The sequence below is a fragment of the Delphinapterus leucas genome, chromosome 15, assembly GCF_059928025.1.
Source record: "Delphinapterus leucas isolate spDelLeu-1000000601 "Yukka" chromosome 15, BTC_Dleu_Yukka2, whole genome shotgun sequence".
NCBI lineage: Eukaryota > Metazoa > Chordata > Mammalia > Artiodactyla > Monodontidae > Delphinapterus > Delphinapterus leucas.
The window spans coordinates 5,992,550-6,004,762 of record NC_143143.1 but is presented as its reverse complement, the minus strand read 5'-3'; the positions used below and the strand labels follow the sequence as shown (position 1 = coordinate 6,004,762).

The following is a 12,213-nucleotide window of genomic DNA, read 5'->3' as shown; positions in this document are numbered from 1 at the left end:
CATTTAGTGTTGTTCCAGAGGTCTCTGAGGCTGTCTTCCTTTCTTTTCATTCTTTTTTCTTTATTCTGTTCCACAGCAGTGAATTCCACCATTCTGTCTTCCAGGTCACTTATCCGTTCTTCTGCCTCAGTTATTCTGCTATTGATTCCTTCTAGTGTAGTTTTCATTTCAGTTATTGTATTGTTCATCTCTGTTTGTTCTTTAATTCTTCTAGGTCTTTGTTAAACATGTCTTGCATCTTCTCGATCTTTACCTCCATTTTTTTCCCGAGGTCCTGGATCATCTTCACTATCATTATTCTGAATTCTTTTTCTGGAAGGTTGCCTATCTCCACTTCACTTAGTTGTTTTTCTCGGGTTTTATCTTGTTCCTTCATCTGGTACATAGCCCTCTGCCTTTTCATCTTGTCTGTCTTTCTGTGAATGTGGTTTTTGTTCCACAGGCTGCAGGATTGTCGTTCTTCTTGCTTCTGCTGTCTGCCTGCTGGTGGATGAGGCTATCTACTATACTGTCTTTTTTTTTTTTGCGGTACACGGGCCTCTCACTGTTGTGGCCTCTCCCATTGCGGAGCACAGGCTCTGGATGTGCAGGCTCAGCAGCCATGGCTCACGGGCCCAGCCGCTCCACGGCATGTGGGCTCTTCCCGGACCAGGGCACAAACCTGTGTTCCCTGCATCGGCAGGCGGACTCTCAACCACTGTGCCACCAGGGAAGCCCTATACTGTCTTTTATATTTACCATTATATTTGCCTTTCTGGTGTTGCTGGTTTCTTCATGTCTTTGGTTATTATCTAGTTTCTAGTACCCGAAGAACTCTCTTCTTGTAGAGTGAGTTTGCTGACAATGAATTCTCTCAGGTTTTGTTTATCTGAGAATGTCTTAATTTCTCCATTTTATTATAATTTGCCATGTATAGAATTCTAGCTTGACAAACTTGCTATCAGCATTTTAAATATGTCATTTATGCTTTCTGGGGATAAATCAGCTCTTGATCTTGTTGAGGACTTGTGTATGGTGAGTTGCTTCTCTTTTCCTGATTTCAAGATTCTCGTTTTGTTTTTGGCTTCCAACATTTTATGATGTGTCTAAGTGTGGATCTCTTGGAGTTTTTCCTGTTTGAAGTTCATTAAGCTTCTCAGAGGTGTAGATTAATTTCTTCATCAAATTTGCGATGTTTTTGGAAATCATTTCTTCAAATATACTTTCTGCCCCTTTCTCTCTCTTTTCCATTCTATTATGCATATGCTGTTGATCTGTAAGGCTGTGTTAAGTTTAATCTTCATTTGTTTTTTAATAAAAAACACAGTCTTTATTTCCCTCAAAGGGGGTGCACTATTCCTGGAAGTACAGTAATACCTGGGTCAGTGCATGGAGTGGATGGAGCAAAGTTCTATTCCATCTCCTAGTTCCAAAAATCCATTTAATATATTGTCCTTAGATAGAGGATGTGTCAGAAATTAAACTGATAGGAATAGCTACTATTCTTGCTTCTTGGCCTTTTGGCTAAGATCTATTCATTCTTTTTTTCCCTCATGCTGCTTAATCTCAATGGACCCATCTTTAAGTTCACTGATGATTTGTTCTGTGTCTAAGACATCATTCTTATGTCTCTAAGACATCATTCTTAGACTTCCCTTTAGTTCTTTAGACATGCTTTCGTTTAGTTCTTTGAACATATTTAAAGTCTTTGTCTAGTAAGTCCAATGTCTGGGCTCCTCAGGGACAGTTTCTATTAATTGCCTTGTTTTTTGCTTGTATACGTGTATACTTTGAATGTCTTGTAATTTCTTTAACAACTAGTCATTTAAAATAATGTGGCAACTTTGGATATAAAATCTGCCCCCCCACCCCTTGCCCAGGGTTTGTTGTTTTTGCTCATTGTTTGATCGTCCAGTGACTTTTGAGTTGATTTTGTAAAGTTTGTATTCTTTGTCATGTGTAGGCACTGAATTCTCTGCTCAGTTAGCTTAGTGGTCAGCTAATGATTGGACAGAGATTTCCTTACACACTTGGAAGCAAAAATTCACCCAGTCTTTGCCAAGGCATTCTGTGTGCATGTTGGGGCATGCCTTCGCGAGGAAGTTGACAATGCTGCCTTAAACCTTCACTTCCTGCTTGCACAGAGCCTCAAAGTCAGCCAGAGGTGAGACCTCAGGGTCTTCTCCATTTTCTATGAGCATGTGCAACGGTTCTATAGAGGCATGTGACGTTCTAGATTTTCAGGAACATGTTGGAGTTCTCAAAGCCCCAATGAACATCTCATTCCCAGCTTTGCCTTTTAAGTTTTTTGGTTAGTCTATTGTTTGCCCCCAACTGTTATCTGACCCCCCACCCCCCACCCCAAGCAGCTGTGAAGTTGAACCACTTCCTCTAACTGTTTTTAACAAATACCTCCAGGGAAAAGACTTTTTGCATTGTGTGAGCTCTGAGTCAAATAAAATAGAATCTTACAAATGGGATCTCCCAGGAAACCACGAGAAGCATCGAATAATAATAATTCTCTGGGAATGAGGCTTTAAGGGAGCACCAACCTGTTCTGCCTCCTCCAGTGGCTGCTGGGCTGTTGGTTTTCAAAGCTACCACAGAGCTGGGGGAGGAGTGGGAATAAGGCAAGGCAAAATGCCATAAGCCTTGCTGTTCTTACTGAGATTTAGACATTTTTCTTGAATAAACCCTTTTCAGCTTGAATAAAACAAATTGCTGCAAACCTTTGGTCAGTTTCCAGAGTTCTAAAAAAGTTGATTCTATTTTTCAGGTTTCTTGTTGCTTTTCTGGAGGAGAGAATTTTGAGGTCCTTGTTCTCCCATTTTTGCTGCCACCCACTAGCATGTTCTTACTGCATGGGATAAAAAGGTGCTGGGGATCCAAGTGATGATAGGAATTACCTATCCCCCAGAGCATGGGGAGTGTCCCACAAATCAGTGAGACCACCAAATGTTCTTCCTTCCCCTGATACAGACCAGCATACACATTGAGACTTAGTGTTCAAGCCAGCTTCTTCTAATCAGATAGATGGCTAGACTAGATGACCTGTGGTTCCTTTTGGCAGAGACTCTGACTTGAATGTATGTCTCCTTGCAGGTCAGCCTCACCCTGCAAGAAATAATCAATGGTGTCAATGCCTCAGATCCAGAACTATGTTTCCAGGCCACCCAGGCAGCCAGGTATCACCAAACAGACTTGTATTATTGACAGATGCATAGCTAGAAATGGGTTCCAGCAGCCTATTTGGTTTCTTGGCAGTGGCAAAATGCCCACACAATATAAGAAAAGGCCGGTCCATCCCAAAGTGAGATGAAATTGCTCCTCTGCACTGTCCTTGAGAACAACTTAAGATATGCAAGTGTGGTCAGAGATGAATGGCTTAATTTAAATTGGCCTCAACAGGAATGGCGGCTCATAGATAATAACTAAAGGGAAAAATATTGCTTCATCACTGCAGAGTGCTACAGGCTGAACTCTAGGATATGAAGGAGCTCTGGCCCAGGGGTTTGTTTCATTTGATAGTTAGGAATGCCAAGAACATCCATAAAGGAGGTTCTTCTTACCTGCCTCACAGGACATGTTCTTGTCTTTTCTCTTACACTGCGAAGGAAAATGCTGTCCCGGGAAAAGAACCCTCCTCTGAAGCTGATTGTTGATGCAGGGCTCATTCCCAGGCTGGTGGAGTTCCTGAAGTCATCCCTTCATCCCCGCTTGCAGCTCGAGGCAGCCTGGGCTCTGACCAATATTGCCTCCGGTACTTCGGAGCTGACTCGTGCTGTCGTGGACGGAGGGGCCATCCAGCCCTTGGTTGAGCTCCTGTCTTCCCCTCATATGACTGTGTGTGAACAGGCAGTGTGGGCCCTTGGTAATATAGCAGGTGAGCCTCTCCCCTTGGTGGGGGGCAGGGGGCAAAGAAAATGGTGGGCCTTGTGAGTGGCATGCGATGGGAATTCTTTGGGTAGTATTGTAGATCAGACATTTTAAGTATAAATACCTAGCAATACTGGGAAGAGTAGAACGGGCCTTTCCGAAATTCAGAGTCAAGTTCAGAGACCAAAAATTGAAGCTGAAGCTAGAAGGCATGGTATGTTCTGAAGCTCCAGGCTGCCTAGGGACACCTGCCAAGACTGGGGTCCTACAGCCTCAGGGCTTAGTGGCTTCAGGAACAAAAGACAAGTCTTTGGCTCATGCAATGTGGGGATTTTATGACAGACCCTTACATCACCCAGTACCCTAAAAGAATTCTACCTTCAGTGAAAGTTGCCGAGGGAATACACACGAAAATGTCTGCTTAGTTTAGGATAAAAGTCTCCCCTGAAAACGCAATCCTAAGACTGGCCTCATGGATTTGGGACTGGATACTGTATTCCCTGCATGGTCTGGGAAAACACAAGCTGGGGAGTGAGTGCTGTCAGGTTAGGAACTCCAGGATCCCTGGCTGAATATAAATGTGATGCTCTCTGGGGGAAACAAACTCAGTCGGGCCCCTCAGGATTTTGACAAATTAAGATCAGCCAAATATTAGCAATTTCAAGTTCAGAAAGTCAACAATCCACTATGACTGAGTCAGCAGAAGCAAACAATGTGATTAGACCTCCAAGGACTTCAGAGGATGGAATTAGCAAACACAGAATATAAAATAAGTCTACTTTTTTTTTTTATTTTTTTTAATTTTTTAATTTTTTTTTAATAAGTCTACTTTTTAAAAGCTTGCAGAAATAAAGCAACTATTACAGAGATTTCGTCTCTCATTTTGCTTAGTGCAGTAAGGAACAGGCAAAATCGGGTGGTGTAGTATAACTTATACCTTGCCTGATGATTGAAGAATTACAGGCTGAGACGTCTAGGGTCTAAAATTGGTATTCTAGCCAAAGTAGCAGAAAACTGATGGCTAGAATCTGTCCATCTCCCAGACTTTGTTCTGAGTTGCATTTGGAAGTTACTGCCCCATGTCAAAGCCTTCTGGGAAGACAATTTGGTCCATAGTGGCCTTTGTCTCCTGAGAACCATGCTGTGAGATACCACCAGCATTTAGAGTGTGCTGCCTGGGCCCAGTTGGCTGGCTCCTTGATGGGTCCAGAGACTCTGCTTATAGCAATCCCTGCTGTGTGGTGCCTGATTTCCACATCAGGCCATCTATCTATTCAACCAACATGTCAGAGACCCAGGGTCTAGTTCATGGCTATACTATCTACTTGCCCAACCCAGGAATGAGTTTTGGCCTCTCCCCCTTTGCAGAGACTTGTGAAGAATTACTCACCCACCCCAGGACTCTCTCTGTTCCCTCTTTGAGTGTCATGTTCTTGTCTATTTGTAGGTGATGGACCAAAATTCAGAGACGACGTTATCTTGAGTGATGCCATTCCACATCTGCTGACCCTGGTTTCATCAAGCATACCAGTGAATGTCTTTTTTTAATTAATTTTATTTATTCATTTATTTATTTGGCTGCGTTGGGTCTTAGTTGCGGCATGTGGGCTCTTCGTTGTGGTGCGCAGGCTTCTCTCTAGTTGTGGTGCATGGGGTGAGTAGGTGCAGCGTGAGGCTTAGTTGCCCTGTGGCATGTGGGATCTTAGTTCCCTGACCAGGGATTGAACCCACGTCCCCTGCATTGGAAGGCAGATTCTTAACCACTGGACCACCAGGGAGGTCCCCAGTGAGTGTCTTCTTAATGAGGTAACCTAGTTTGGTAACAGGTTCCCAAAGTTGGGAAATGGGGTATGTAATTCCAAATCAATGCTAGGCCATGTGGTTGCTGCCCAGCCCCCTAACGATAGCAATGATGAACAAGGCCTAGGACTGAATATTACTTTGGGTAGAAGTTGATCCAAATTTGTCCTCAAGGGCAGTAGTGCTGATCTTTCTTTGCGGGGGGCGTTGGGGATTAGAAGAGATCCATTCAAGTTTTTCTAAGCTTACAATCCTGTAAAAGTAGATGACTGAGCTCTCTGTTCCAGGGGCACAGACAGAATTAGTGGCTCACCAGTTCTGTTCCTGGGTAATACATAGGGTCTAGGTTGGAAGCTTAGGGTCCAAGTTGATTGCTGTGGCAACACTAGAGGACTTCCTGGGTTAGGAATGGAATTTGGGCTCTAGTTTTGCCTCAAACAAAAATGAAGAGAAGGCAGCTTCCAAAAGTCAAGGGAATACATGCCCTGCCTTCAAGGTGAGAGAGAACCTGATATGGTTGAACCGGAAAAAGGCTGGCATGACCAAGGGAGCTTGCAAGGAGAGAGCAATATAAGATGACAAGTAGGGCGAGGGACTTAGACATCATCTTGGTGGCAAAAGGAAGTCTTTGGAGGGTTTCAAGGCAGGAAGTAAAGTGGTCTGATTTTCCAGAAAGACCATTCTGGCTGCTTGCTGTAGGATTATAGCAGAGGGAGATGGAGAAGCAGATGGACCTGGGTTGCTGCTGTGATGGGCATAGAAGGGGGAGACAGAAAGAAGCGAGGATGCCCTCGGGTTTCAGGTTAGTTTGTTTAGAGCACTGTCCTCCTAGAGATGTGGGGAGGATTGAAGGAAGAAGGAATCGGAGCCTTAGTTGTACCTATTAAGTTGAAGCCAGTGAGAGTCACCATTGCAGCAACAACAGATAGATATGCAGGTCTATCTAGATGATTGTGCATGTATGTGTCATCCAGCTGGGCAAGGTCAGCCAGAGCAGGGATCAGCCAATCTAACCTGGCCAACTGCTTGTTTTTTTAAATAAAGTTTTATTTATTTGAAATAAACAGCCACGCCCATTCATTTACATACATATTGTCTGTGGCTTTTGCAGTGTTAGAGGGCAGGATGGATAAGTTGCAACAGAGACCACGTGGCCTGCAAAGTTGAAAAACTTTATTATCTGGCCTTGTACAGAAGAAGTTGGCTGACCTCTGCTCTAGAGTGTGAGGAAAACCAAGACCAAGTCCTGAGGGCTCTGAAATTCAGAACTCAGTAGGACCTGCTAAGAAGAATGAGAAGAAACAGCCCATTTGGCAATACAACACCAGGCTTGGTGTCACAGATGGCAAAAAGAGCTTTTTCAAAAAGCTTGGATTTTTGGTGACTTGGAAGGAGCTGATTTCATCACTAACTCCAAAGAAGTAGGGGAAGAAACCAGACTAGAAGGGGTAGAAGAAGAAGATAGACAGTGAATACAGATGCCTCCTTGAGGATGGATTCTGAAAAATAGAAGTGGGGTGATGGCTGGAGAGGCGCCAAGGGTAGGGGTTGAATGTCGCAGAGTGTGTTTCTATACTGGTGGGACTGATCCAGAGGAGAGAGGTGATCCTGGGGACGGATGGGAAGACTGATCTTCAAATAGAAGGTCAAAAACGTGGTTAGGACATGTTGGTAGAGTTCATAGGCTGGTGGGAAGACCAAGTAACTCCTGCTTGATCTTTGTTTCATCAATGAGAAATGAAATTAGGTCATCAATCGAGTCAAGTGGGGAAGGACATTTTGAAGAATATAAGGAAACCTCCATCTGACGTTTGCATATAAAACAAAGCTCATTCTCTGCGTTCCTCCTATACTTATTACCTAGAATAAATTCCTGTTTGAAGCTCAAAGGCTTGGGTTCGTGCGGGTCGATCCTGCTGATCAAAGAGGGTCAGGACACATTGCCATTCGTGTTTTCTTTCTTTGCACCCCTTGCTGGAGACAGTCTCCTCGTTACAGGTCACATTCCTGCGGAACATCACGTGGACCTTGTCCAACCTGTGCCGGAACAAGAACCCATACCCTTCTGATCACGCAGTGAAGCAGATGTTGCCCGCCCTCTTCCACCTCCTGTGGCACCCAGACGAAGAGGTTCTCTCGGACACCTGCTGGGCTCTGTCCTACCTCACCGATGGCTGTGATACACGCATCGGCCAAGTGGTGGACACGGGGGTCCTGCCCAGGCTGGTTGAGCTCATGAGCAGCTCAGAACTCAATGTCTTGGTAAGTGTCCCGGGTCGTGTCGGTCTCTGTAGAGGCCTTCAGATTAGAGTCTGTGGGTCATCGTCACTCGAGCAGGTTCTGTTCTCTCTTACCCCCAAGCCTTCCCCAGCTGACATTCATCCTTTACCTGGAACAAAGCTGTTCGCCTGCATTTCCCTGGTCTCTGCTACTCTGTAGCCAAAGACTTGAATCGGCTTTGATCCAAAATCCTAGTGGGTATTCAGTGTCTTACTTTTTCTTGGTCTGATAACTAGAAAAGATAGAAGAGCACCAATTAAAATTGCTTATAATCCCTCCACCCAGTGAACTATTCTCTTGTGGCCTTTCATTCTGCTGGTCTATGCATGTAGACGTTAACAAGTTGGTGTGCATGTTTGTGTGTCTGTGTGTGTGTTTTAACGTGAAGCTCGTAACATTTGAATTTCTTACTCAAGTATAAAAGATAATTCCCCCTTATCCTCTCCCCAGCTGGTTCTCTTAGACTACTTCAGATATAGGTGAAAAGTAAGTAAAACCAAGGTCAAATACTTGACTCTGAGACAGATGTCACTTACATAATATACTTCTTGAAAATGTAGTTTGAAGCATGGGTACCCCTTTTGATTTCTATGCCTAATATTGTATATTATGCAGTCTTAGCCATCATCTGTTCTGAGATGAGGGTAGCATTCCTCAGAAGTCAAGGTTAGTTTGGGGATAGTGCCGGGATCATGGAAGGTGTGAAGACAACATCTTCAAGAAGTTGTTTATCGTGGGCGCTTGGGGCCCAACTGCGGCAGTCCTGGCAAGGCTGTGATTGGCCTATGGCACTTCTAGCATGATAGGCTAGGAAAACTCTAGAACTGTTGATGGGCTGTGCTGGGGCTGCCACTACCATGCAGAGAAACCAAAATAAATCCACAGTCAGCCCTCCTAGGACAGTTGTCTTAAGCCCAATCATAGACCCGTCCTGGGGACCTTCAAAGTTATTGAGAGAAGCTTTATGAATACACCAAAACAAAAAGGCCACTGAGATTTCACTAGCTCTAACAACATATACAACAGAAACTTTTTTTTTAAATGAGGTTAATTATAGGGACCAGCCTCATTCCCAAAGTGGTTTGTGGTGGTTGACTAGTTATTTATTTTAATTAATTAATTTATATTTTATTTTTGGCTGCATTAGGTCTTTGTTGCTTCGCGCAAGCTTTCTCTAGTTGCGGCGAGCGGGGGCTACTCTTGGTTGCGGTGCGCGGGCTTCTCATTGCGGTGGCTTCTCTTGTTGTGGAGCACAGGCTCTAGGCGCGCGGGCTTCAGTAGTTGTGGCGCACTGGCTTAGTTGCTCCTCAGCATATGGGATCTTCCCACCCTAGGGCTGGAACCCGTGTCCCCTGCATTGGCAGGTGGATTCTTAACCACTGTGCCACCAGGGAAGTCCCTACAACAGAAACTTGATACTCGTGCTAAATACAAATTCAGTAGAAATTATTACATTGTAAAGGCAACCATCAATTTACCAATTTTCCCAATGTAAGGATATGAAAAGGACAGCATCATTTGATAATATATCTCTTGACCTCTATACCACTTGAGCTGGAACTACTGGGAGGCTAGCGAGTACCTTTAAACTATGTAAACAGCCATGGATGCACAGAATTAATAAGGATCGTGGATATAATCATTGTTCACAGGCTTCCAGAAAACCATCAGCACAGCACAATGGATGTTTGGGAGGGCACGGAGCTTGATGCAATGGTCACCTTCCACGGTGATGAATTCATGGTACTTGGTGACACTTTCTCACCTTGTTCTTCCAGACCCCCTCTCTGCGCACCGTGGGGAACATTGTCACAGGGACGGACCACCAGACCCAGCTCGCCCTGGATGCGGGCATCCTAGCTGTGCTGCCCCAGCTCCTAACACACCCCCGCTCCTCCATCCAGAAGGAGGCAGCCTGGGCCCTAAGCAACGTGGCTGCGGGGCCCCGCCAGCACATCCAGCAGCTGATCGCTTGCGGTGTGCTGCCTCCCTTGGTGGCTGTTCTAGAAAACGTAAGTGGCCCACGTGACAAAAGGTTACTCTCCAGCGGGCCCTGTGTTGAACTTCTTTAGATCTTCAGAGGCAGGCTGAGAAGCAAAACTAATTGAGATCATGACGAACCTATGAAACATTAAGTTTCCTAACTCTCCCTGAAAAAAAGAAAGGGGCATCCCATTTTGAACAATCCATTAAAAATTTAGAAGGCTCAGCAAGAATCGGCCAGTGAAAAGGTGATCCCACAGCTCAAATACCCAGAGGAATCTTGATCTGGTAAATACTGGCTCATCTCTAGCGTTAAAAGAATGTGCCATCTACTCTCCTTGGCAAAAAGGGATGAGGTTTGGCTTGGTTTTGTTTTAGGAGGAAAAACGTATCGGGTTACAGTGATATTATACACTGAAGACAGGTGGCCTTTGCAGTGTAAAAATCACATTGATGAAAGGGGTAATATATATAGAAAATCCAGATATAACAGTAGAAATACAATAAAGCTTCCTTCTTCCTCCTGATTCCCACTTCCTTTCCCCAGGACAATTACGAGGGTCAGCATTTCTTTTTGTCACCTTTTAGTGGATGAGCTATGTTTAAACCATCGACTTGTGAAACAAGTCAGGAGTGGTGACCTGGGGTTGCGGACAGAGGTTACTGAGTAGGATGGGGAAAAGGAGGCACTGGCCGTGTCCTGCTCTCAGGTTGGCTGGTGGGTTCCCAGGTGTGCATTAGGTACAAAAAGGTAGCCCAGGTTTGCTACCCAAATCATGGCATCTTCCAGTCTATCGGACACTTCCTATCCTGCTGTGAGTCTGTACATATTCTAATCAGAAACATCTAGTCAGAATCAAGGAGTAATCTTTTTTCAAACTGTACCTTTTGAACTATAGCTTGCTTGGAGCCATACGTTTTTTGTTTTGGTTTGGTTTTTTTGGTGTTTTTTTTTTTTTTTTTAACTTTGTTTTAAACTGAGTCAGTTTTCCCCAGCCATAAAATGGGAATAACTCCTCCTTCAAAGGGATAGAAGGATCTGTGATAAATGACTCCCTTCTCTCTGGGCCAAGTGCTTTTTATAAATGTAAATGATGCATTGAGTGATATTTCAGTGGCTTTCCTCTGTCCCCTCCAGACTGTGTGCTCAACTTTGTAGCTCTGGAGCTTCTTGTCCAAAGTTTTACTGGAGCAGAAAGACTAGAAATGTAGCCATGGGTCACTATAACCTAAAATCCCTAATTTGTATTGATTGGGTGATGTTGGTTCTCTTTTTCCGATAACCTGACTTAAGAAAGTGAGTGTGTTTGAATTTAGAACCTCCCTCTAAGACCCCACATGAGTCTGCCTTTCCTCTTCCTTGGCTTCTCAAAGATGCTGTCTTCTGCTCAAAAACTAAAGGCAGGTTGCCAAGGGATTCTGTGTAAATTGCACATATAGTCCTGGGAATTAGGTAGTCCAGCCTACCTAGAAATTGAACCATGTTTGCATCGCTATATTTAAATTCTTCAGGATCTGTCAAGAATGGAAATGTTCTCTCTCTGCAGGGAGAATTTAAAGTCCAGAAAGAGGCTGTCTGGACAGTGGCTAACTTCACAACTGGGGGCACCGTGGACCAGTTGATCCAGCTTGTCCAGGCTGGAGTCCTGGAGCCACTAATAAATCTTCTCACCATCCCAGACACCAAAATTGTTCTCATCATTCTCGACATCCTCTTTTTTATCCTCCAGGTGAGCTGTTCTGAACAGGTGGGTTTCTGAATAGCAGTCTCTTAATTAAGATGTTTAATGTGGTCCTTAAAACCTAACTAGGGGCTTCCCTGGTGGCGCAGTGGTTGAGAGTCCGCCTGCCGATGCAGGGGACACAGGTTCGTGCCCCGGTCCGGGAAGATCCCACATGCCACGGAGCAGCTGGGCCCGTGAGCCATGGCCGCTGAGCCTGCACGTCTGGAGCCTGTGCTCTGCAATGGGAGAGGCCGCAGCGGTGAGAGGCCCGCATACCACACACAAAAAAACAAACAAAAACAAAAACAAAAAACCTAACTAGGATTCTCTTTTCCTCTCTACTTCCTCACCCCCTCCCTTTGTCCACACATCCTGTGGATGACAAGACAAGAGGCCTTTCAAAGAAGGTCCATCATCTTCATTTTCTCAGATAAGTGTTTGTGTGCCCAGCGCTGTTTTAGATGTTCAGGAAATGACAAAGCAAAGTCCTTGTTCTATAGAGCTTTTGTGTTAGCGGGGAGGGGAACAGACACATCAGATAGAGAGTTATGGGTAAAATATATCTGATAGA

The 12,213-nt window shown here is 44.6% G+C and overlaps 1 protein-coding gene and 1 non-coding gene across 2 annotated transcripts in view; one reads left to right on the top strand and one right to left on the bottom strand.

Annotated features, from left to right (window-relative positions):
- KPNA7 (karyopherin subunit alpha 7) overlaps window positions 1-12,213 on the top strand; it is a 33,126-nt gene that overhangs the window by 12,699 nt on the left and 8,214 nt on the right. The window contains exons 3-8 of the mRNA XM_022588638.2: window positions 3,082-3,164; window positions 3,594-3,862; window positions 5,303-5,385; window positions 7,654-7,917; window positions 9,714-9,947; window positions 11,466-11,648. Of these exons, the coding sequence (XP_022444346.2) occupies window positions 3,082-3,164; window positions 3,594-3,862; window positions 5,303-5,385; window positions 7,654-7,917; window positions 9,714-9,947; window positions 11,466-11,648 (1,116 nt within the window). The remainder of the gene's footprint in view (window positions 1-3,081; window positions 3,165-3,593; window positions 3,863-5,302; window positions 5,386-7,653; window positions 7,918-9,713; window positions 9,948-11,465; window positions 11,649-12,213) is intronic.
- Window positions 1,323-1,514, bottom strand: LOC115803800 (U2 spliceosomal RNA). Its single transcript, XR_004024592.2, has one exon. It is a non-coding gene; the product is annotated as a U2 spliceosomal RNA (small nuclear RNA).